This window comes from Hippocampus guttulatus, chromosome 18, assembly GCF_054856545.1.
Source record: "Hippocampus guttulatus isolate MCC_2025c chromosome 18, RoL_Hgut_1.0, whole genome shotgun sequence".
NCBI classification, from domain to species: Eukaryota; Metazoa; Chordata; class Actinopteri; order Syngnathiformes; family Syngnathidae; genus Hippocampus; species Hippocampus guttulatus.
Genome location: NC_141278.1, coordinates 47,244 through 70,317, shown reverse-complemented (window position 1 = coordinate 70,317; position 23,074 = coordinate 47,244). Strand labels below are relative to the sequence as shown.

At 57.8% G+C, this 23,074-nt stretch overlaps 5 protein-coding genes across 11 annotated transcripts; 4 read left to right on the top strand and 1 right to left on the bottom strand.

Annotated features, from left to right (window-relative positions):
• The first annotated feature begins 366 nt into the window (after positions 1 to 366).
• On the top strand, positions 367 to 2,915 carry LOC147190387 (trypsin-like). The gene is made up of 5 exons (XM_086137377.1): positions 367 to 639; positions 1,032 to 1,188; positions 1,262 to 1,540; positions 1,735 to 1,855; positions 1,932 to 2,915. The coding sequence occupies exons 1-5, from the start codon at positions 558 to 560 to the stop codon at positions 2,079 to 2,081; spliced, it is 789 nt and encodes a 262-aa protein (XP_085993503.1). The 5' UTR covers positions 367 to 557; the 3' UTR covers positions 2,082 to 2,915.
• A 519-nt stretch (positions 2,916 to 3,434) lies between these two features.
• On the top strand, positions 3,435 to 8,010 carry lrp12 (low density lipoprotein receptor-related protein 12). 2 transcript variants are annotated; one of them, XM_086137342.1, is made up of 11 exons: positions 3,435 to 3,997; positions 4,140 to 4,196; positions 4,268 to 4,403; positions 4,513 to 4,715; positions 4,858 to 5,105; positions 5,185 to 5,334; positions 5,400 to 5,621; positions 5,701 to 5,967; positions 6,064 to 6,266; positions 6,345 to 6,477; positions 6,561 to 8,010. In XM_086137342.1, the coding sequence occupies exons 1-11, from the start codon at positions 3,958 to 3,960 to the stop codon at positions 7,455 to 7,457; spliced, it is 2,556 nt and encodes an 851-aa protein (XP_085993468.1). In that variant the 5' UTR covers positions 3,435 to 3,957; the 3' UTR covers positions 7,458 to 8,010. The 2 variants fall into 2 exon arrangements, with proteins under 2 accessions (XP_085993468.1, XP_085993467.1); XM_086137341.1 differs by having other exon boundaries at positions 5,701 to 6,266.
• Positions 8,011 to 8,299: 289 nt separating this feature from the next.
• Positions 8,300 to 16,628, bottom strand: LOC147190385 (regulating synaptic membrane exocytosis protein 2-like). Of its 5 annotated transcripts, none has more exons than XM_086137339.1 (28): positions 15,996 to 16,628; positions 15,784 to 15,897; positions 15,566 to 15,665; positions 15,319 to 15,442; positions 15,224 to 15,258; positions 15,090 to 15,145; positions 14,981 to 15,016; positions 14,156 to 14,286; positions 13,904 to 14,075; positions 13,620 to 13,785; positions 13,447 to 13,515; positions 13,262 to 13,370; positions 13,083 to 13,190; positions 12,929 to 12,979; positions 12,702 to 12,839; positions 12,438 to 12,547; positions 11,703 to 12,203; positions 11,560 to 11,601; positions 11,438 to 11,476; positions 10,941 to 10,963; positions 10,783 to 10,874; positions 10,598 to 10,708; positions 9,724 to 9,899; positions 9,484 to 9,619; positions 9,293 to 9,405; positions 9,103 to 9,204; positions 8,801 to 8,940; positions 8,300 to 8,733 (listed from the first exon to the last, which is right to left on the bottom strand). In XM_086137339.1, exons 1-28 carry the CDS (start codon positions 16,044 to 16,046, stop codon positions 8,542 to 8,544), a joined length of 3,237 nt encoding a protein of 1,078 aa, XP_085993465.1. In that variant the 5' UTR covers positions 16,047 to 16,628; the 3' UTR covers positions 8,300 to 8,541. The 5 variants fall into 5 exon arrangements, 4 of the variants coding, with proteins under 4 accessions (XP_085993465.1, XP_085993462.1, XP_085993463.1 ...); XM_086137336.1 differs by having other exon boundaries at positions 11,703 to 12,547; positions 15,996 to 16,126; positions 16,231 to 16,628; XM_086137337.1 differs by lacking the exon at positions 15,784 to 15,897 and having other exon boundaries at positions 11,703 to 12,547.
• LOC147190384 (uncharacterized) lies at positions 16,518 to 18,450 on the top strand. Its single transcript, XM_086137376.1, has 4 exons — positions 16,518 to 17,249; positions 17,567 to 17,680; positions 17,750 to 17,896; positions 17,965 to 18,450. Exons 2-4 carry the CDS (start codon positions 17,567 to 17,569, stop codon positions 18,079 to 18,081), a joined length of 378 nt encoding a protein of 125 aa, XP_085993502.1. The 5' UTR covers positions 16,518 to 17,249; the 3' UTR covers positions 18,082 to 18,450.
• A 785-nt stretch (positions 18,451 to 19,235) lies between these two features.
• On the top strand, positions 19,236 to 22,572 carry jtb (jumping translocation breakpoint). Of its 2 annotated transcripts, none has more exons than XM_086137375.1 (6): positions 19,236 to 19,438; positions 20,457 to 20,709; positions 20,786 to 20,826; positions 21,722 to 21,807; positions 21,883 to 21,959; positions 22,028 to 22,572. In XM_086137375.1, exons 2-6 carry the CDS (start codon positions 20,618 to 20,620, stop codon positions 22,182 to 22,184), a joined length of 453 nt encoding a protein of 150 aa, XP_085993501.1. In that variant the 5' UTR covers positions 19,236 to 19,438; positions 20,457 to 20,617; the 3' UTR covers positions 22,185 to 22,572. The 2 variants fall into 2 exon arrangements, with proteins under 2 accessions (XP_085993501.1, XP_085993500.1); XM_086137374.1 differs by having other exon boundaries at positions 19,238 to 19,438; positions 21,880 to 21,959.
• Positions 22,573 to 23,074: the final 502 nt, after the last annotated feature.

The window sequence follows — 23,074 nt, the reverse complement described above, 5'->3', positions numbered from 1 at the left end:
ATATTCTCTGTGTGTGTATATATATATATACACACACACACACACAACAGAAGACAAATTTACACCGCAGTACGTACATAATACTTTTGCATCCACGTGCTTGTCATGTTGCTCTTTGTCCTTGCTTGAAAAGTAAAACTACTCATTTCAAAATGCACGTTTACCTTTGGAAAGACGTACTTTTACTTAAATGTGGAGATCGGTGTTTATTTTTTTAATCTGAATATTAAAAATAACTATCGTCACCGTCCAATGAGAAGCATCTCTCACAAATTGCTGTTGTTTTTTTTTTTTATTATTAACCCTAGTTTGCATCCCCAACCCCCCCCCCCCCCCCTGCTGTTTTCCTTCTCGATTATATAAGCGCCGAGCTTCTTGGAGCTGACACCTGCAGATGGCGTCAGGCCACTGTTGATACGACTCAAGGTCTTTTCAGCCATATGCTTGTTTTCCCAGATGACAGTTTTTTTTTGTGCGCGCCCCCCCACCACCTCATGCCGACCTTGAGAATGGCCTTATGGAGAGCGCGCGTGCGGATATAATTACGAGTCCAGCGCATGCTGCTTTTCAGACATCAACGTGCGCGCGCACACGTCACCATGAAGTTCCTGATTCTGCTGGCTTTGCTCGGAGCGGCGCGTAAGAATACTTCACATTGTGCTCTGCATACCCAGGAATAGTTGTAGTGGCTTTTCACAGAATTATCTCATTGCTTTTGTCAGTACTCCGTTTTTATTCCACGAGTGTCCATTTTGAAGGTATCCAAGTATTTTCGGGATTTTTTTTTGTCTGTGTTCCAATGTAAAAATAGAGCCGATACCAGACCGATCGCGAATTCATTTGTTAGATAGATTGTTAGACTCGTGTACGTTGGCTTTTTAGTACTGTAATCGAAGTGATTTGAGTCTACGTCGGGATGCGTTCTATTTTCTATCAATGCGGTATTCATATTATGCACATAGGGGCTTTTTTTTTTCATTTTGTCACTTGAAAAGCACAAATATCGGTAAGCCTCGCGTGCCGTTTGCCAGTTGTCGCCGCCGAGCAGGACGATAAGATCGTCGGGGGCTACGAGTGCCCCCGCCACTCGGTCCCTTATCAGGTGTCTCTGAACGCCGGCTACCACTTCTGCGGGGGTTCCCTCATCGCCAGCCAGTGGGTGGTCTCCGCGGCCCACTGCTACAAGTCGTAAGTACAAAGGCTTTGTAAATCGAGGAAGCGAAGCGAAGCGCCGTCCGTCGACCAAAACCATCTTTGGCAGTCGCATCCAGGTGCGTCTGGGCGAGCACAACATCGCGGCGAACGAGGGCGCGGAGCAGTGGATCGACTCGGCCGTGCTGGTCAAGCACCCGCAGTACAACGGCCGTAACCTGGACAACGACATCATGTTGATCAAGCTGAGCCGCCCGGCCGCCCTCAACGACTACGTCCGTACCGTGCCGCTGCCCTCGCGCTGCACCTTCGCCGACGAGAACTGCCTGGTGTCCGGCTGGGGCAACGCGGCCGCCGATGGCAGTAAGTGGCCCTTCGCGGGCTCGATGTACGTACCGCACGGTGAACAAAATCCACGATTTCTCGGCCGAACGCAATTAAGGAGCTATCTCGGACCAAAGTGGCGCTTTTCTAGTCCGCTCTTGGTGCCCGGGAACCACGTCGAAGTGAGTCGAGGGCTTTTGCGTCGATTCGGGAATGATTTCCGTTTCTCGACTCCCCCTCGGACAACTTCCCCGACAGACTTCGGTGTTTGAGGCAGCCCATCGTTGACGACAGGATATGCCAGAACGCGTATCCGCACCTCTTCACGCAGAACATGCTCTGCTCCGGCTTCATGCACGGCGGCGCCAGCAGCTGCCAGGTACGGCCGCGTCACTCGAAACGCGGAAAACGCGCAACGGGTCGCTCAATGCGCTCTGCGCCGCGTGCGTCCGCAGGGAGACTCCGGTGGTCCTCTGGTGTGCAACGGCGAGCTTCAGGGCGTGGTCTCCTGGGGCTATGACTGCGCCATGAAGGGACACCCCAGCGTGTACGCCCGCGTGTGTCGTTACAACAGCTGGATCAACAACGTCATGAGGAGTCACTAGGTCGTTGACCGAGAACTCGTTTCTGCAATAAACGCAAGGATTTCCAATGTTTGCCTTCAATTTATACAATGGACAATACACGCTCGTTTCTGGAGCGCTTTCACAACAGCCGCGGCCGTAACAAAGCGCTTAACGGAACCGTTGACGGAAAGTCAAACGACAAACGCAACGCATAACATCCAAAACAACACGGACAGTCGCGCGATCCTAACCACTTTGCCTTCCCACGCTTTGTTCTTGAAAGCAGCTTGACGGAATCAAAGTGTCCTTTCGGAGACGTCATGCTCAAAATGCGCACACGTCGGCCACAAGCAAACTCTGAAGGTCAACAAGAAGCTGTAGCATCCACTGATGGAAAAAAAAAAGAGATTGGTTCACTTCTCCCGTCCCATTGAAATCCATTTCAAGTCCAAGCGGCGACTCTCCGTTCCAAATACAAATGATTCTAGAAGACCCCCAAAATATATTTCAAACAAACAAACATGGTTTCTTGAGCCGAATGTCATTAGGTGTGTAGAAATACACCCCGATATACATAATACAATAATTGTGAAAAGTCTCAATGTAACAAAGTATAAAAAAAAATAGAAATGCTGACATGTGCATGGTGCAGGTACATTTCTGGTATTTTTGTTTCATCGGACGAAGCTATTTTTGACCTTCTTTTGTTTATGGTAAAAACATTCATATTGGAAATTTTCGGGTAAACGGCAGCGCAGACGCACCAATAGAAATTTGCCTCTCTCCCATACTTGCCGAATTAAAATGTATTTATTCATTTTGCTCACTAGCAAATTGATAAATGGATCCATTGTAAATAAAATATTTGTAAAATGTGGTTGTTTATTGCTGTTCTTGCGACTCTCAGGTTGCCGCATCAGGGGTCGCCACAACTTACATAACATTGTTGCTCCGTATTTGGTTTTTTTTATTCTCTTATACGTTCATAAGGGTACAGTGTTATGCAAAGATTTACTTTTACAATTTTATAGACAAATGATACTATTGATAGTCGCGCGGGGGGGGGGGCGCGAGATGTTTTCCTCTTCCTAGGGGGGGGGGCATGACAGAAAATAATTGAGACCCACTGCCCTAAAGTCACGTTTTAAAAAATGGTGCGTTTGTAGTCTATACTGAAATGTTTCATTCTGTATTTCGTTCAAAAAGAGGGCCAGAATTTATTTATTCTTGCTTACACCTCAACGGTCTGAAATAAACACAACCACTATTAAATTCATCTGATTTTGTTTCTCGCCTTTTATTGTGTATTCTAGAATGAGTTTGGATTCTTGTACAGCTTTTAAACGCAACTTCAGTTTTTTGGACTTCGTTTTGTTTCCCGGGCGTGTCGTGTGTTGACGTCACGTCGGAAGCGCGGCTCGGTTGTGGTCAAACAAACAGCGGCTGCCGCCGAAGGTGCTTTTGCGACGCTCGTCGCGTTCCGACAAAGTGCCCGCCCGGGTCGCGTTGGACCTCCGCGTTGACACGAGGACGAGCGGGGCCGCTTTGCGCCCGAGCCGCGTAAAAAGCGCGTCCTAATCGGCAGCTTTGTCCGCAAACGTCGTCGCTAGCGGGCGGTTTGGCCGGCTAGCTAGCTGGCCTAGCACGAGTCGCTCGCTCGCTCCTCTCAGGACGCGCCGCCCCAAACGTTCCGCCCGGTGACGAGCCGCCAGCACCGCGCCCGCTTCGGTCACTTCGACGTCGTTTGAGAGAAACAATGGAGCGAGCCGCTTCGTCAAGCTAGCAAACGCCAGCGTCCGCCCTCCCGCCAGCCGAGTCGAGCCTCTTTGTTCCCTCCTCGGGTTAGCTTAGCGTCGCATCTCCGTCCACCGCCGCCGAGCGAATCGTGCACGTCGGTGACCTCGGACTCGTCGTCATGGACGCGGTCGTCTCGGGCGTCTTGCTCCTCGTAGCCGGTGAGTTGACTTCAGCCCGAGGCCGCCGTGTTTTGCTTTGTCGTGAACTCTGAAGAAACACTTCAGCGGAGGCAATGTCGACCTCGCGGTTAACGAGCTCGTTCGGCCTCCAAGATGGCATCTGAGCGCTCCGTTTGTGCAGGATGCGTGGGAGCTTCTCAGAGGAACGAAAATGTTTTGGTGTCGGGGATCTCGAACGGTGAGCGGTCTCGCGAGCGCCAAACGAGGCGGCGGCGGATACGGCCCGTCCTCACCCTGTGCCACTTTCAGCGTGCGGCGACTCGTCGGAGCTTCTGCGAGCGTCCACGGGGGTCATCGCCAGTCCCGGTTGGCCCTTCCGGTACCCGGCCCGCCTCAACTGCAGCTGGAACATCCGAGGCCGACCCGGCGACCTGGTCACCGTCAGGTAAGCGAGCGGTCGCGGCCTCGCTTCGCCGCCGCGGCCTCGCTTCGCCGCCGCGGCCTCGCTTCGCCGCCGCGGCCTCGCTGCCACTTTTTCCATTTCTGCTCCGCAGTTTCCAGGACTTCGACCTGCAGGGATCGCGCCGCTGCTTGTCGGACTGGATGTCCATCAGCAACTACAAGAACCTGGACGGTCTGAGAGAGTGCGGCTCCTCTCTGCCGCCTCCTTACATCTCGTCGCAGGACCACATCTGGATCCACTTCCGCTCGGACGAGGCTCTGACGGGAAGGGGCTTCCGGCTGTCCTACGTCACGGGTGAGTTTGGGAGGTTCTCCCGGCGACGCGGCCTCGCTCGTCTGCCTCGATGTCGCCGAGGACAAAAGCCTCTCCAGTCTTTTGTTTTTCACCCGAGGCCGCGTTCTCTCTCTTTTTGTTTTTTTGCCCGGTTTGGTGACAGGCCAGCCAGATGTTGCCAGCTGCGACGCGGACCAGTTCCACTGCTCCAACGGGAAGTGCATCCCCGACTGGTGGCGTTGTAACTCCATGGACGAGTGCGGCGACAATTCGGACGAGGACCTCTGCGCGGACTCGTCGTTCTCCTTCCAGCCCTGCGGCCCGGACCAGTTCCCTTGCTTGTCCCGCGACACGCGAATCTACTCCTGCTTACCTCGTAGCCTGCGTTGCGACGGCAGCATCGACTGCCAGGTCAGCCCGACCCGGAGCTCGCCCCGAAGGCCTCCGCCGGTCTCCGCCGGCCTCCCCTCTCACGGGCCGCTTCTTTCAGGACCTGGGAGATGAAATCGACTGCCGCGTGCCGACCTGCGGCGAATGGTTCAGGAACTTCTACGGCTCCTTCAGCTCTCCCAACTATCCTGACTTCTACCCTCCGGGAAGCAACTGCACCTGGCTGATTGACACCGGAGACCACAGGAAGGTACGGGCGGGCGGGCTAAAAAGAAGCGCTGGCCGGCGCGCCGACGGCTCTCGTTTCTCCCTCAGGTCATCCTGCGCTTCGCGGATTTCAGACTGGACGGCGCGGGTTACGGCGACTACGTGAAGGTCTACGACGGTCTGGAGGAGAACCCTCGCCGCCTTCTCAGGTTTCTGACGGCCTTTGACTCGAGGGCGCCGATCACGGTCGTGTCGTCTTCCGGACAGCTGCGCGTCCATTTCTACGCCGACAAGATCAACGCCGCCAGAGGCTTCAACGTCACCTATCAGGTCGTCCGCTCGCGCCGGGGGGGGGGGGGGGGGGGGGGCGGAGCGGCTGCGGTTCTAAGGTTGCCGTTGCGCTCTCCAGGTGGATGGCTTCTGCCTGCCCTGGGAGGTCCCTTGCGGGGGCAACCGGGGCTGCTACGGCCAGCAGCAGCGCTGCGACGGCTACTGGCACTGCCCCGACGGCCGCGACGAGTCCAACTGCTCCGCGTGTCGGGAGGACGAGTTCCCCTGTTCCCGAAACGGCGCCTGCTACCCTCGATCGGACCGCTGCAACTACCAGAACCGCTGCCCCAACGGGTCCGACGAGAAGAATTGCCTATTCTGCCAGCCCGGAAACTTCCACTGCAAGGTTTTCTCCGCCGCCGCGCGCGTCTCTCAACCGCGTCCGCGAACGTCGGGTGGCGCGCCCCCAACCCGAGCCGCGATCTCTCTCGTCCGCGCGCAGAACAACCGTTGCGTGTTTGAGTCGTGGGTGTGCGACGCCCAGGACGACTGCGGCGACGGCAGCGACGAGGAGAATTGCCCCGTCGTGATTCCCACCCGGGTGATCACGGCCGCCATGATCGGCAGCCTGGTCTGCGGCCTGCTGCTGGTCATCGCGCTGGGGTGCACCTGTAAACTGTACTCGCTGCGCATGATGGAACGCAGGTGAGCCGGCGCGCGCCCCCCCTCTTTGCGTCGGGCTTTTCGCACGCACGCCACGAGCCACCTCCGCCCTTGCCGCAGGTCGCTCGAGGCGCAGCTGTCCAGAGTGGAGGCGGAGCTACTGAGAAGGGCAGCCCCGCCCTCCTACGGCGAGTTGATCGCTCAGGGATTGATTCCGCCCGTGGATGACTTCCCTACCAACTCCGGGAGTCAGGTACGCGTACGCGTGACGTACGAGGTCCGCCGAGACCGATGCGCGAGCTTCACCTTGCGGTCTTTGCCCCGCCCCGCCCTCAGGCATCCGTTCTGGAAAACCTGCGAGCGGCGGTACGTTCTCGGCTCGGCTTCGCCTCGCTTCGCCTCCCTTCCGCCGGTCGCCGCGGCCGCTCGTGGCGCGGCCTCTTCAACTTCTCCCGCTCGGGCCGCTCGGGGTCTTTGGCTCTGGTCTCCGCCGACCTGGAGGACGGCGGCGACGCGTCGAGTTCCGCTCGGGAGCCGCCGTCCCCGGACTCGGACGGCGCGGACGTGGAAAGCGAGAGGGACGAGGAGCGGGGCGTCGGGGCGGCGGGCGGTCCCGTCACGGCCCTGCCCCAGAAGACCCCGCCCGCCGGTTCGGCGCCGACCGCGGAACCCTCGGCGACCCCGGCGAACCCGCCGGCCGACCCGAGCCGGGTCCAAAATGGCGAAGCCGCGCCCGCCGCCGGACCGGTCGCGGCGGAAAGCGCCGAGCCGGGCGCGGAGTGTCGCGGCGACGCTTCCCAGCTCCCGACCCCGCCCGCCTCCGCCCTGCGCCGCCTGACCCAAAACCTGCACCGCTTCGCCAGGAACCTGGTGACGCCGGGTCTCGTCCGGCCCGACGGGACTCGGACCGGTCGCGGTCCGCTACGCCGGCCGGACGCGGGGAGGGGCGGGGCGGAGCCTACCGAGCGGCGAAGGAGCGGAGACGAAGATGAAGACGTGGAACTTTTAATCCCGGATTTGGACTCGCCCCCGTCGTCGGGCGATCTCCGCCGGCCGCTCCTGGACCCGCAGCCCTCGCACCCGCGGCGGCACGGCGCGAGCGGCACGTGGGCCGGCCGGGACGGACTTTGCGAACGCTGCGGCAAAGTTCACACGGCTTGGGTTCCTGACACCTGCCTGGAGGTCGGAGGCAAGATGGAGAGCAGCGACGACGAGCTGCTTCAGCTATGCTAACGAGCTACCGAGGGGCGGGCTGACCTACGACCGGGCTCAAGGTCCGACGGCGAGCGCGACCGCTTGCGTTCGACCGGCCGTGCTAACATCGCTAGCGGCGGAGACGCCGAGAATGACATCGCAGACCCGCAGACCCGGTTCTTTTGTCTCGGGCCTCATGTTGATCAGTACTCTTTCGCGCATTTGTTCCTCTGCTGGAAACTGATCCGGGCGACCCGTGATATTTCCGTCGTTCTCCGGCAACCCTAATTAGCCAGAGCCAGACGTTGGCGGCTCGGTGCCAAATCGGATCGATGCTCTCGTCTCCCCGAATCGTCAACGGGTGGGCACTCTAACCGAGCCGATGTGGTTTGGCGAGACGACGTGAGGGAAATGTTGCCGTAGAAGAAGTTCCCTGATGTCTTGGAAAGGAACCGCGTTCCCGATTTTGGTACCCGGTCTTATTTATTGTTCCCGTTATTCAAATTGTCATGTTCTTTGGCCCGCATGATCGGTTGATGTTGGTTTTTTCCCTTCAATTTTTCCAACGGCATCATTAAACCCTGTTGCCTAACTCCTTTGTTCGCATCTATTGTCCAAGAAGGTGCGTGAAGACCAAAAGGTCGGAACTCCACGCAACACAAAAACAGTTCTAAGAGGGAGGCCTAGGGTGGGAGTAAGGAAGGGTGGTCGAAGGACGCCGGATTTGCCGACAGACTTGCCGTTGGCCCGAGTTGGAGCAAAAGATTAGGGACGGAGTGAGGAAGACCATTGGCGGCCGCTAAAAATGCGCGAGCCCAAAGGCAGATCAAATATTCAATGAAACGAGCGTGAATGTGGCGAAAGTAAAAGAGCCTCCGGGCTTGAGAACAATCCCCATCTTTATTTTCAGAGATGAACTCGATGCGACAACAGTTGTGTCCTTGCTCTCGCTCTGCCCGTTTTTGCGGCTCGTTTGCTCCCCTTTAGCTAGCCGGCTAATCCTCGGCGGCGCCGGTCCCGGGCCGTTGACGCGGGCGAGACGGAGCGGCCCCGACTGTCCGGGAAGATCACTTCCCAGTCCCCCGGAATGGGCGACGACCCCCCCTCCCCCGGTCGCTTTGCCCTACGGCGCGCTCCCGCCCTCCGTCTCTTTATTGGTCAGCGGGGCCAGAGCGGGGTCCACCAGGGAGGTGGCCGGAAACAGTTTAAACCAGCCAATCACCATGACGGACAGGTCCAAGTCATCCAGTAGAACCTGAGCGGCGCCCATGAAGGATTTGTGGTCCATCTTGCCGTAATCGCCCCACACGATGATCTGAGCGTTGGGCCCGCGTTAGTCCGGTCACAAAGGGCGCGGCGCGAGCGCGGCGTCGGCGCCTTACCTGCAGAACTTTCCCTTCCGGATTCTCTTCAAACTGCAGCTGTTGTTGATAGAGAGGATCCAGCGTTTTTCTGGCCAGACGGGTTCTTCGCTTCAACAAACATTTGCCGTTATCCATCAGGTAGACCTTCACATATGCGGCTGGGCCGCCGCACGGCGGCTCGTCACCATTGGAAGCGGAGTTTCGGCGCGCTCTCAAGAACCGTCTTCTGGCCTCAACCGAGCCTCCCCCGCGCTCGCTCGATTTTCACGGGCAGACCGAGGCGCCCCCCCCCCCCCCCCCCCCCCCGCTCTGGGACTTACCTGGCGTGTTCTTGTTTCCTTGTTTACCCACAAGCCCCCTGGCCCGGATCACCTCCACGTCGAGACGCTCCTTCCTGTAGACCATCCCGATCTGGATGTCTCCTGAGCAACGGAGCCGAGCCGCACGCTCGCATTCAACGGACGGCGTTCCGACCGGGGCTTCGTCGGACATTTTGCGATCGGTCGGTACCCATGGGAGGCGTGGCCAACGTTTGCCTCCCGGCCAGCTGGGCGGGGCCTAAGCCGTCAAGGAAACCGGTGAAGTGTCTGTCTGTGGCCAGCTTGACTCCCGGGAAGATCAAACTGAAACGCAAACGGCAACGTGAGAGGAAATGTGTCGGAAGGGCGCCGCGCCGCCGGCGGGACCGGGACGACTCGTACGCGCCGGGCTTGGGGTCCTCGGCGTCGGGATCGCGGCTGGGCTGTCGGGTGAAGCGAGACTTGAACTCCACGGCCAGTCCGGTCTCCACGCTCCTCTGGACGGGAAGTCTCACCGCCTTCTTCTTCTTCTCTTCCTCTGAAGAGGAGAAAAGACGGGAGCGGTCCGGAGCCGGGGCTTCTTTCAAGACGACAAAGGTAGGACTTCCGCTCCGTTGCATTTTGAGTCGTGACGGGACTCACCCTCCGGGTTGAGTTGCGAGGCGCTTTGGCTCTTCTTTCCCAGTCCGACCATTCCCATCACCCGAGCGCCCAAACTGGATCGCCGCTTCTTGTCGTCGTCGTCGTCGTCGTTCCGGCTCAAAGAACAAATGTCGCCGCCCGCGCCGGCGGACTTGGCGGCGGGCGCGGCGAGCGACCTGCGCGTGGCGTGTCGAGTTGAACGGTGAACTTCAATTTCGAGCTGTATGAGATGTGCCCAAATCTACCGGGGAGAACCCCCCCCCACCCCCCGTAACATACCGTGCTGAGAAAAAGTCATTGCCGCCGACCTGAGTTGAGATTGGATCGAATTTTTGGCTAGGTTTAACACGCCTGGTTGTTTTGGAAAATCAAACCGATTTTCGGTCAATGTCATCGCAGTTTCCAAATCACCAAGTCATGAGCTCAGAGAGGGAGGTGACGTCGATGGAAGGAAAAAAAAAACAACAACTTCTAATTAGTCAAATCACGATATTTCTAAAAAAAAATCCTTGCCGTCGTCGTGCTCTTGTTTTAGTGAAGCGGCATATCTCGCGGCGAGATGAATACCGCGGTAAAATCAAAGCGTGAGCCTTCGATACCGGGACAGCAGTTTCGCCCGAGGAAAACGCCGGTTTCGGCTCTCGAGAGGGTTGTTGGGGAAAAGTGGGCCAAAGCGCCGCGATGAGTGATCGTGCGGCACGAAGTGAACCGAAGCCTCCGACGAGTTTGTACCATCGCGGCGGGAACCTTTGGGATCGCTCTTCGCACACTCGCTTTGAGGTTGGCCTTTTTTCAGCACGGATTGCCCATTCGAGGTTATACGCCAGGATCTCCGTTTGGACGAGCCCGGTCCCGGTCCCGCGTCGTCACTTACTTGGACGACTCGGGCTCTTCCTCCTCTCCTTCCTCCATCGAGTCGTTGGTCCCGAGGGCGGCCTTCTCTGCCGATCCCATCCCGGAGTCCTCCGACGGAGCGTCCGCCTGACTGCGCCCGCCGGTGACGGGAGACTTTGAGAGGGTCCGCCGGAAACGCGACGGCGACGGCGACGAGGCGCTCACCTGACGCTCGGAGGGTCGTCGAGGACGGCGGACGGGGTCGACGAGTCGCTCAAGTTGCCGAGGGACGACTTCAACGACGGGCCGTCCGGCATCTGCGCGGCGGTCGCGCCTTCGGTCAGTCGCGTCTCTCGGCCACGTCGTCCGTGCCGCGCGCTCACCTTTTCCGGATGCTTCGTCGCACCTGCGGGGACAACGGCCATCGCGTCACCCGCCGCGGCGCGTTGCTTCTACTCGGCCGGGACAACGGCTCGGCGGAGCGGCTACAAAAAAGGAGGCCGAGCTCCCGCTTTTGCGGGAAGTGCTCCTAAACGCCACGAGAAGGCACATAGGGTCTCCTCACTCGACCGCTATCCGCAATTCCAACGGTACGTCTCTCGTGAGGGTCCCGAGAATAGACGCCCCGAGCAAGAGTGATTTGGGGCTTTGTTTTTATCAGACGGGACGGCTAGAAGCAACACCTCCGATCTCATCGCACCGATCGGACTCCAGGTTGACCGACTCCCGATTGTGAATAGCTCTCGCACAAGTCGCCACCCTCCTTATCCGAGTGTCGGTCCATCGTCGTGACTTTTGATGAGCGACCTTCCAAAGGCTTCGCGTAGTTTATTCCCTGGATTTATTTTTGCAAGTGTCCACGCTAAAGACGCTCACGTACCGTTTGCCGCCTCGGTCCGCTGGTCCTCCCACGTGACCTCTGAGCCGCAGCGCGAGAACGACAAAGAGCATAAGCCGGACGACGGGCGAGGCCGCGTGACGGCGTGGTCACCGAGCACCGACCTTTCCTGCTCCCTCCGGGCGTGGCGGAACGTCTCTCCGCCTCTGACGCGTGTTGCCATGTGTGGGCATGCGGCGACATCGGAGCGATGTAAGCAAACGCGGCGGTCGGCGAGGGCGACGGCGAACGCTCATTTCACACGCACCTGCGGTCTGAGGGGGCGGAGCCGGAGAGCCGCTCGCCGCGAAGGGAGCCGGAGCTCCGGGGCGAACGGAGGGGGCCGGGGGAGGCTCTTGATGAGGAGTTGTCACGGGAGGGGGGGAAGCGGAGAGGGGAGGGGCTGCGTGAATAGTTGACGAGGGTGGGGGAGGAGCTGGAGGACATTCGGGGCCGTCGGGCATCGGAGCTGGATGAACAGTTGACGAGGGTGGGGGAGGAGCTGGAGGAGATTCGGGGGCGTCGGGCGGAGGAGCCGGCTTTGGCGGGGGAGGAGGGGAGCGCGGGGCTTGGCGGCGGCCCCCCTCAACGGTCGAAGTCGGGGGGCGCGAGTGCGGCGCGACCGCGGGAGGTGGAGCTTGGATTCTAATGAGCGGAGGGCATTGTTGGTTGCCGGTGGGAGGAGCCTGGCTGTGCGAGGGGGGAGGCAAGAGAGGAGTGGGGGGAGCGCCAATTCCACTTGCCGCCCCTTTGCTCGCTGTGGCCCAAACTGACGCAAAGCAGGATGAGAGAAGAACAAAGGTTGAGCAAAGTCTCTTCCAAAGCCCCCCCCGTAACCGAGAGCGAGACGCCGGGCCGTGTGTTGAGTTGCGCGCAGGCAAGAAGGAGAAGAAGAATGCGGGACCGTGTGGCAGTGCCATGTCGCGCTGCGCGTGAGTGAGCGGCGGACGGTGCTCGCGTGCGCCTCCGCGGATGCCGGCGCTTGGCCTCCGGTCTCGCTTACGTATGTCCGCCGCACCTTTGGGCGGGACGGCGGGCAGCCGGCGTCCTCGGCGGCCGCACTCGGGGCTTCCGATGGGACTGGTGGGGAGCCACCCGTCACGCCGCCCTCCTCTGTCGGAGGAAAACAATGAGACGGACTCTGGAAGGCTTTGTCTCCCCGTCACTTGGACGGCAACGCTGCTGAGAACCAACCCCATCTATTCGCTTTCTACTCCCCCCGCCCGATCGAAGGAGGACCAGTGACGGGACGAGCGGTCTTATTTACCTCAGCGGGTCCTCGTTGAAGGCTTCTCCTTCCCAAGGGAAGTCTGGATTGAAGTTTTGGCTGAAGAGCCTGAAGTCCTCAACGCTCCCGTTCGCCTTCTGGTCTGGCCAGGAAGCGTTGCAAAACCTTCCGGAGTAACTACGCACGGAATGGAGGCACAACTCCTTTTTTGACATTCACCTTCAAATTTGCACGAGAGAGTTTTGGTGGGGTCTTTTTTTCCGTACCCGTCGTTGGAATCGAGAGAAAATGCCCCGGACCTCGTCCTCGATGACCACCTGGACACGTGGACTCGGTTCATCCGGGTCAGCTAGTGAACCGCGCGCGACAACTTCCTCCGGTGCGACAAGGAACGAGTCGAACGTTTGGTTTTGGCCTTACTTGTCCGGGCTGCCGCGGAGTCCGACATCGGAATGAGCTCGGGTGACCTTGGAGCCTCGTAGCAGCCGCACGGCGTCGTCGCGGTAAAGCGGAAAATGCGGGGTTACGCTGCAGGCCGGGTCGCAAATTCAAGTCACGGGTCAGGGGTCGGGGGTGCGCCGGGCCCTCGGAAAGTCTACCTGCGGATCGGGGACGACGAGCGCCTCGCCGGCGCCGGGTCACTTCGCCAACCGGGACGAGACGACGAGCCGCGCTCGCCCCACGGGTGTCGGCCGTTCTGCCGGGAGTCTGGCGAGAAAGACGAAGCGTCGCCGCCGAACGCGCGGGGATGGGTCGGCGGTGCACGACGGGACTCCAAGTTCACCTGATATCGCCCCCGTGCCGTCCTCGCCGTCATAATCGGAAAAGTCTCCGTCGCTGAACCTCTGGAAAGCTACGGAGAAGTCGAGAAAAAGTGGGCAACGTTTCCCGGCCTTCCCCCCCACGGGTCCAGATCGGCTCCGCGGCCGAGAAGCTCGGCGGCGAAGGCGTACTCACAATGGAGCCTCCCGGCGGCGTCGGCGGCCGCGCGCCGCGGTGCTCGCCGCCGGCGTCGGGAGCGAGAAGCGGCGACTTGCGGCACCGCGGCGACATTTCTCCCGCGAAGCTTGAACCAGTGCGGCCGATCATCCATCAGGGCGCTCTCCTCCAGTCCGATCACAACCTGGACCGCAACCGCCGCACCGAGAAGGGCCCTGGGTTCAGGCGCTCCTCCTCCGCCGCCGCCCCGCTTTGGGGCCAGGACGCGGGCCGTCCCGGGGTGACGCCTCGCCTGTCCTCACCTCTCCGAGGAAGCGACTCTCTTCCTCGGCGACGCCGGCCCCATCCCAGACCGTCAACTCCAACCCGTGCTCCCGGGAGCCCCGCGGGTGGAGCGGAGAGTACACGAAGGTCTGGTTCCACCGAGGTTCCGCCGACTTCTTCACGGTCTTTGTCCTCCGCGTACTCGTCGCGCTGAAGAGAAAAGCATCTTGTCCTCGGCCGCCGAGCGCCTCGCCCGGAGGCCGTTCGGACGGCTCGCTTCGACTTCCGACCTTCTGTCGGGAAGCAAGTTGATTTCCACATAAAGGCTTTGGGGGCGGCCGTCGACTCGAACGGGGAGTTCTTTCGCCCCGAGGACGGTGACGACCAGCTGACGGCCGAGTCGATCGTAGCACAGCTTCGCCTTGAAGGGAAGGATGGAAGAAAGCCGGCCGGGATTTGGACGTCGCGGACGGGGACCGGCGTTCCGCTCGAGACCGGTTAAGCCTTCCCCCCAAATCTGCGCAGGGGGGCCGATCCATCGACCGGCTGCCCGTGTTTTCCGGTGGCGGGGAAGCTCACGGGTGTCGATCGGAAGCGTGACGAGGCCCAAATGGGATCCCGCCACTCGACGTCACGGCCGCCGACTCGGCTCGCTCAGCCAGGCGCCGAAAAGGAGCCACGACGTGTCGTTTGCCACGCGGAAGTCGAGGCGCAACATCCGCGTGGCAAGTGTTCCGATCTCGCCAGAGAGCGCTTTGCGTTTCTTTAATTGACAGCGCAAAGAATTGAAAGCATTTTCTCCTTGAACATTTTGGAGAATATTTTGTTGAAGTGCTGTAGGACAAATGTCGGCGCTGCCCTGCGAACTAGCGTTTACTCCGGAGTACATTTTGAAACCGTCTCCTGAGCAGGGTTCAATGTGCTCCGGTTGAAGCCGTTTTCAGGGGCTACACCGGTGTAACTTTGTACGTGCCAACGCCGTACGGGGGCGGGGGGGGGGGCAGCCCCGGTGCTACGCCGGAAATGCCGGCACGGGGGCCTACTCCGCGTCACTCGAACGCAGCGTCGCACTCAACTGAAAAAGTGAAAGTCGGCGGCGCCGACGTCTCGCTCACCTGAAGTCTGGGAAGCGAAACGTGCTTCCTCCCCGCCTGAAATCACGACAAACTTGTTTCGGCTGAGCGGCCGGCGACGAGATGAACGCCGCGCGCCGCGTCGACTTACCGGCACCTGCGCTCGCCTGCCGTTTGGGCTGGCGGGAGAGGAAAAGGAACCGGGACCTGTTGAAAAAGATAAAAGGTTTCACCGCCTACCGTGAGTAACTGGAGATCAAAGCTCCGGCGGGCCGCTCAACGCACCGGAGACGGGCTGGCCGTGGCAACGGTCCGCGGCTCTGGAAACACCAATCGGAGTCAGGTGACGCCGCGTCCCGACTCGGAGACGGTGAGCTCACCCGATCGGTCGCCACACCAACAGCTCCACCCGCGGCTCCGATTTGGACTCCGAGATGATGTCGTAGACGTCGTCGAAGGTGGCTCCCCGGAGGACGCGACCGTTCCATTCCACAACCTGATCGCCTAAACCGCAGCGACGGCAAAAGGCCGCGCGCCGTCACCGGAAGCCGGCGCCAACCCGGTTTTGCGCCAGCGCAAACGAGTGTCGCCAAGCGGGCGGGGAACAAGGAGGCCGTCTCGGCAGACCTGCTCTCAGGTGTCCCACGATGTCCGCCAGACTTCCTCGTTTGACTTGAGTGATGAACGCGCACAGATGACCGGATTCTGTCATTTTACCGCCAGTCACCTGCAAGCTCAAACAAGGTCACGCCGAGCGAACGGGTCGAGACGATCGCCGGAGGGAGCCGCGGCCGGGTGGCTAAAGGGGGACGGACGGACGGCGGGGTGAGGAGGAGAGGACGAGCCTTGAGTCCGAGCGGCGTGCCGGGGTCCGCGCGCGCCCATCCGTCCCCGGCGGTCTTGTCCAGCAAAATCCGGCCCACGAGACGCTCGCCGTCTGCGGACGCTCGCCACGACACCTGCCGCCGAAGGGGGAGAGGAGGCGGGGCCAGTTTGCCGGCCGCGACCGACACGGACGGCGCTTGCGGCGGAGCGCGAGGGAGGAGGCGGGGCTCACCGCGGACGCGGCGCCGCCTTCGCTCTCGTCCCGCCGAGGGCCGAGGTCCATGTCGTCTCCTCGCCGGCGGCCCCCAGGAAAGGCGAGAGGTCGGACGCCGGCTTTCGTGACGCTTCCTCGTGACGTCACGCCTTCATCGGTGGTGTCGGGCGATGTGGCGCCGATCGTGGCATCAAAGATGAATGAATGAATGTCCAAACGAGGTCACGTCAACTCCAAACAATGCGCCACTCACTCAAAGACCAACGTGGCAAAGTAGTCAAAAGGGGACATTGATGATGATGATGATGTCACGTGACCTGCAGCGGCACTCGCGCCTGCGCCCTTTTGCCTTCATCGCTCAAAGCGCAAAACCGAAGCGGCTCAAAGGTTGGCGAGGGCGTGGAAGTGTCACCGCGTCGGCCCTGAACTTTTTCTGGGCGACTCCGTTGGGATGCCAAATCGCAGAATCGATCGACGGGAGACCGGCAGACGGGCGGCCATCTTGTTCCTATTCTGGCATCTCCAAGGTGATCCGCGGGCAGGCCGGCAGGCTAATCCCCCCCCCCCCCCCCCCCCCTCTTAATCCAATTGAGAGTGAGATGCTCCCGTTGCGACGAGTCGGAGAAGAGTCCTCGGCTTTTACTTCTCAGAGCTTGCGTGGACTTTGAAGGGCTCCGGCGCTATCATCTGCGCCGTTTTCGGCTTCTTCTTCTTCTTCTTCTCTTGACGGCGGTCTCGGCCAAGTTCCGGAGAACCAAGATCCAGTCGCGACCGGAGCGTCGCACGCTCTCCCCGGCCTGAGAGGAAAGATCCCGGATCAGCGCTCGTAATCTGCTCGCCGACTCGCGGTCCAATGGCAGCGAGGCCACGCAAATCGTCAGCGTGACGCTCCGTTTCCTGTCCCCGCGCCTCAGCCTCGAGGGCCCGCGCGGCTTTTCCCGATCAGAGCAAATGGACGCGACCCGCCGCGCTGAACCGACCGACCCGACCGACATGCTCGCAGCCGGCCGCTTCCTTCGCCGTCTCGCTTGTTTTGGCTCACGGCTAGCTTGTAGCCGCCTCGCTTGTTGTCACGCTTTGTAGCCACAAGCGTGTCCTTCTCGAGCGTGTTCAGAAGCTGCCCTTCCGAGCCCCTGAGGCTACCGAGGGCGAGCGCGTTCCTCGACCTGCACGTGACCCTGCCGCTGGCCGATTGGCTCCTGCGGCGGGGGCTTCGGCAAAGACGGGAACGTGTGGGAGGGGACCTGCGCCACCTGCGATCAGTGCCGAAAGGTGAGGTGTCGCCTGCTCGACGCGTAGGCGGCGGTCTCGCCGGGCCTTGGGGGTCAGCACGCAGGGTTGGGGGTGGGGGGGGGGGGTCTAGTCACTGATGAAACCCTGCCCCTTTCTGAGTTGCTCCTGTTGCCAGGCAACCACAACCACTCCTCAGCACCCAGACCGAGACCAGCACTTTGTCGTCCATCGTTCGGAACAGCGGCGGATTTGGAGATCGTCAATGACGATGATTGGGACGGCGCACCGGCTGAAATCTCGAGGGCTCGTGTGACTCGGAGCGGCCTCGGAGGCTTATTTTCTTCTTTCGTCCTCAGATGGCGCGCCGCCGTACGGACGGCCGTCAGAAGAAGACGGGCGCTTACGCGCTGTTGGCGTTGCTGCTGGCCGCAGCGTGGTTGCGGGAGGCCGAGTGCAGCCCGCCCACGGAGGTAGGCCGCGCCCGCGGGCGTGTCGCTGACGCCGGGTGTGGCTGAAGCGCGTTTGGTCGGCTGTCGTAGGTCACCGGCGAGGCGGCGCCGTGGCGCCGCGTCAGCGGCCGTCACCTTGACGCCATCTGGTCGGGTGTCGCCGCAGGTCACCGTGGCGACTTGCGCCGACTTCCTGGACTTTGTCACCGCCTGAGGAGGCGGCGCTTCAGCTACCTGGTAAACGTTTTGAGTTCGCTTTGTGGCCGATGTTAGTCGAGCGTGCCGGCGGCGCTTTGTCTCCGCAGTGTCACAAGGCGACCTTCTGCTGGTGGGGGCGGAGACAGGGACGGGGTCAATTTGGACAGGTGTGCCGATGTCCGCGAGGTTCCACGTGTTCGCGCGTCTTCATTCGCAGCATCTGACCGCCATCTTGACTCGACTCCTGGCAATGGGCCAAAGCCGCTTTGTCCACATTTGCTCAGTTTCTCATATATACAGTATATATATATATATATAGATAGATATATAAAACCCCCCCCCCCCCCCCCCCCCCCCTCTGGATTGATCCTCTTGGTCTGTCCCTACATAGTGGGGCTGGACGATAAATGGGAGTTGGAATTGTGACTTAGATTTTGGCTGATCTCGATCTTCAAACTCTTCTCGTGGAAGAAAAAATATTTTTGTGCAGAACGGCGCTTAGCGTCTTCAAGTTCCCGAGGTTGATGAATCGCCATGGTAGTTTCGAGTAATTGAGTTTTAGTGTTTGAATAAATACAAAGTTTTGAAAACAATGAGTCATCGTTTTAATCGTCGTCATTTCACTCTCAGTCAAAATATTTGTGATTCTTATTTTTCCATAATTTTCCTGCTCTGCTCGATGGACTGATCTGAAATGTTGAAAATGGATGATGACCCGACGGTAAAAGGCTCAGCAATTTTTTTTTTTTTTTTGGGGCGGGGGGGGGGGGTGGTTTCGGAAAAGTGATGCAATGATTCCACCTGATTGATGGCCATTGAAAAAAAAGCAGAAACTACTCTATCTTAACATCCACAAAATGGTATAAAGAACAGGGACGGCCCTTCTTTCTCTCTCGGGACAAAAGTGGGGGCTGAGAAAATAATTTACTAATATGTGTGTGTGTGTGTGTGCGGTGGGGGGGACTGGGCGTATGAAGCCTTGAAAAAGGAACTTTCAAATCTTCACATTTTATCATCTGATCAGCAATATTGTATGGGATTTAATATATACTCGTGACAAGTGAAATAATTCTAATTTTCGTAATGTTTCATAATGATAACACTAAGAAGAAGAAGAATATAGATGACGTGCGGACGGTCGGGACGCAACTTCCGGTTATGCGCGTTGAGGAAACGCTCAACCGTGGATTTCCAAATAAAGTGTGTCTACGATACAATAGATAAGTAGGATGGTATCCGAGAGAGAAAAAAACCCCATAATGTATTAAAATGCGATTCATTGTCAGTTCAACGTTTCTGATGCAGATTCTCAACTGTTTTCCCCACCAACTGACAGATGGTGACGCGTTGGCTGTGTTATTTTTGTGAAAGGTTGATGACGAACTTCCTGCTATGGCCATTATGGTGCCTTTGAGGGTTCGTCTCATCTTCACGTAGATGTGTTTGTTATCGACGCCGTGAACCAGCCTAGCGATTATTCGGTCGGCGTCGTCACCTACTCGTTCGTTTGAGTTGACGTTTGAAAGCGAGCTTTTGGTTGGGTTCCAAAATGACTACCGGGTCCGAGACCCGACTGTGACGGTGAGTAGCTAACCTAACCAAGATAATGCTCGCGTCTGGTAGCAGGCGAACTGCTCGCGTTAGCATTTCGGTTCTGGCACTTTTCGTGAATCGCCTCGCCTTGTTTGTTCGGAATAGATGGACATAATTCAAAACGTTCAGGTCAAACACCTTTTCAATCTTTTAAGAGTTGGACGAAATATTCGGACGCCTGTCATACTCAACTCAACTGTATTCACAGAGGACTTTAAAACAGCCACCCTGTGTAAAATACGTCAGCGTGTCCGCCATATTCTATGGGACAAGTTTCCATTTTCAAAGTTGTGACATTGAAAGGTAAAAAAACAAACAAAAAACACACCCACACAGTCAGACAACGGCGGAATAAAGTGGCGGGGGAGAATTATTTTATGAGTTGTTAAATAAGTGAGAGAAATATGAAGCAATTGCCGAATATAAAGGTTCAGTTTGATTTGATGGTTACAATCGTCCACGCGTTACGTTTTTAGGGGAAGTGTTACAAGTAAGCAACCTATTCATTTAATTCCGTTTTTTTCAACTTGGTTTTTTGCAGCCACCACGTAATGCTGCTATGAACATGAAAATGTTCAATAATCGATATTTCGACTTTTATCCACTTGAATTAATCAATCATCATTGATCTTTTGACTGCGCTGCACCCTTTTTAAATTGCGTTTGGTTAGATCCTTGCCCAGAAGATATCAATTCTTTAATATTCATTTTAGATTTTATACTGCAAAAAAAATTAAAAATCTTCACAGAAGTAATCTTTTAAAGGGTTATATAATTCAGTACTACATATGAAATCCTACACATGATCGAATATGTATCTTGAATGTACATGTGTTGGACCCTCTTTCACATCGATAGTTAATTAGTCCTCTGGGGGAAATGAGTCCCAAGTCATCCAAATGGTGGAGCCAAAATGATGTCATCCTGCTCCAAGTTGAAAAGTCATTGCGCAAACGTCACCGGGTTTGTGTTTGCATGTCAAATGTTTGCTTCCTTGCCCAAGCAGCGCGAGCGAGCGCTTCCCGCGGTTCCCGATGGCTCCTTCTCGCCACATCCATCGGGGACGTCTGATTCCGCGCCGTGTCTACGTAGCAACGTGTGTCTGTGTGGTAAAGACTGAGGCGGCGTGACGGCCTTTGACCTGCTTTCGGCATCGGCGGTCGTGAGATGGAGAGCGCGTGGCGGCGCGTCCCGCTGGCGTGCTGCCGTCCTCGCGTGCTGGCGCTGCACGCTCTCTTCTGGGGCCTGGTGGCTCTCAGGTGGGTGCCCTGCCGCTCGCCGGGCCCACCAACCAGCACGCTCCTTTGTTCCCTGATTGTGACGCTTGCCTTTCAGAGTGTTTGGAGCCGCCCTGTTGGCTGAAGACAAACCTGCAGGTAAAAGCCACGCGCAAGCACAAAAAAAAGCCATCGTTTGCTACAAACAACGTTTTTCAGTTTGAACATCGACTATCTCGTCTTTGTCGTGTGTTCAATTAAATGGAGGTGAACACGATGTGCAAATCATTGGAATCGGGTTCGTCTTTGGGGGAGCGGAAAAAAACCCAAGTCCGCCTTCATGGAGGACGGCATCGGTTGGAGACAATTTATTGGCAAGAGGCTGGAATTTGGACAATTTGAAGTTGAACCGTCCGTGTCTGAAAGGGAAAACTCTGTTCTCCAAATAGCGTTTGATGAATCGTTGCAGCTCACCTTCGGGCTCTTGATTTGTCCGTCCCACTGGAAAAGGGAGGCACGAAACAAACGACCCGAGTTTCAAAAGTGTGTTGGGATGGCAAAATGCTTGACCAGACCGGAGAAGAAAACTCTGCAAGCTTCCTGCCAACAAATAGTGGAGCTCATGGGAAATCAGTCGAGATGCGCAGCTAACTAGAAACCTTCAAACAAGCGCAACTGCTCCCAGGCAGGAGAGATTCTCTCTGTAGGGAAGACTTGGTCAGGTTTAGTTGGGGATCTTCTCTGCCTCCTCTTCTTGCCGTCAGTCATGCCGCATGTCCTCCAGTCGAGCCCGCCGTTGCCCGGCATGTCGTGGCACCGAGCCGAAGGCCCCCCCAAGTCCAATTCCAGACACACCTCGACACGCGACTCAACTCGACTTTATCGAGTGCTTTGCTCCAGCGGCGGCCCTTTCTAGAACAGTCCAAATCCTTCAAAAGAACGCTGGCTTGAAAACGGGCAGTAGAGCCAACGTTAGCAACGCGTAGTTGTTTTGAGGCCGGCCGACTCGTCGCCTGCACACGAGCGATTCTTTTTGTCGTCTGGTATCACGCAGCCGCCAAGGTCGGCGTCGCCCCCTGCTGGCTACTGGAGGAGTTTGTGGTGACGGTGGAGTGCTCGCAGTGCGACGCCTTCCAGACGGTACGTGGATTGGCACTCTGGCCACGCCGCGGGGCCGCGCGCGCACTGACAAAGGTTTGCCTTTGTGTTCAGAAGACGAGGCCGGCGTGCGGCCGCACGGGCTACATGGAAAAGGTCAACTGCACCAAATCCAACCGGGACGAGTACAAAAGGTCCGATCCCGTTGCCGCGCGGCGCGCCCGCAAACGTTCTCATCGCGTCTCGGCTTCTGTCGTCTCAGCTGCCGCTCGGCCGTCATGGAGGAACGTCTCTTCTGGAAGTTTGAGGCGGCCATGTTGTCGGCGACGGCGTTGTCGGCCGTCTCGGTGGTCCTGCGTCAGCGCCGGCTGGACCGGCTGGCCTCCGAGAAAGTCCGCCGGCAGATCGAGTCCATCTAGCGGCGTCGGCTCGGAATTGAAACTCGCTTGCAAAATGCTCGAAGGAAAGGAGCCCCCGCCGCTGACCCCGGAATCCCCCGCGATGTGGAGGATGGCATTTCTCGGAACTCTCACCACGACACGGCTACAGTGAAACTCCCGTACGACGAAATCATGTTGGCGGCGAGACATTTTTCGCAACGGGGGGTTTTTCACTGTAGCAAAAATTGATCTCGGATGTAAACCCACACAAACGTATGTGTACTCTTTATTTTTCTTCCAATAGTAAGTATGAGCGCACACTTATTTGACACTTCATATAGTCAGTGTAGAAAGAACAAAAATGAACTCTTAACAGCTACAATGATATTCCCGAGCTGAATAAAGATCACTCGTTTGAATCCCAAAATGGTTTTCCTCCACTTTCTGCTCTGCGTCCCGTCCGCTTTGTGAACGCACTCGTTTCATCGCGCTGGAGACTTTGTGGCGCGTCGCGGGCGCTGTTGGCGATTTCCTCCCCCTTCGGTGTGTCGAAGGTCTCGTCTCGGACGGGCACGTTTCTTTTCCATTGCGACGGGTGTCGTCATCGTATCTCGACGTTTCCTTGTTGCACGTTCTCTTGAAGGCATGTTCAGCTGGCACACTTTGTAGAGCGTTGGCTCTTCCAATCTCAGGCTCCCGTAAAATATCTGGCAATTTTGAACGCGTACTTGTTCATACTGCTTCGGAAGTTCGGATTTCTTTGAGGGCACGTTTGCAGCACCGCAGACCTTCTAAAGCTGCGTTATTGCTACCGAGGGTCATCTCGTCGTCGTTTTTAGCCTCCAAACTGATTTCATTCAGTTTATTTGACCGCACGGCCCCTTGATTTTGCCGTAACAATACCACGAGCAATAATGCGTCCATTTTTG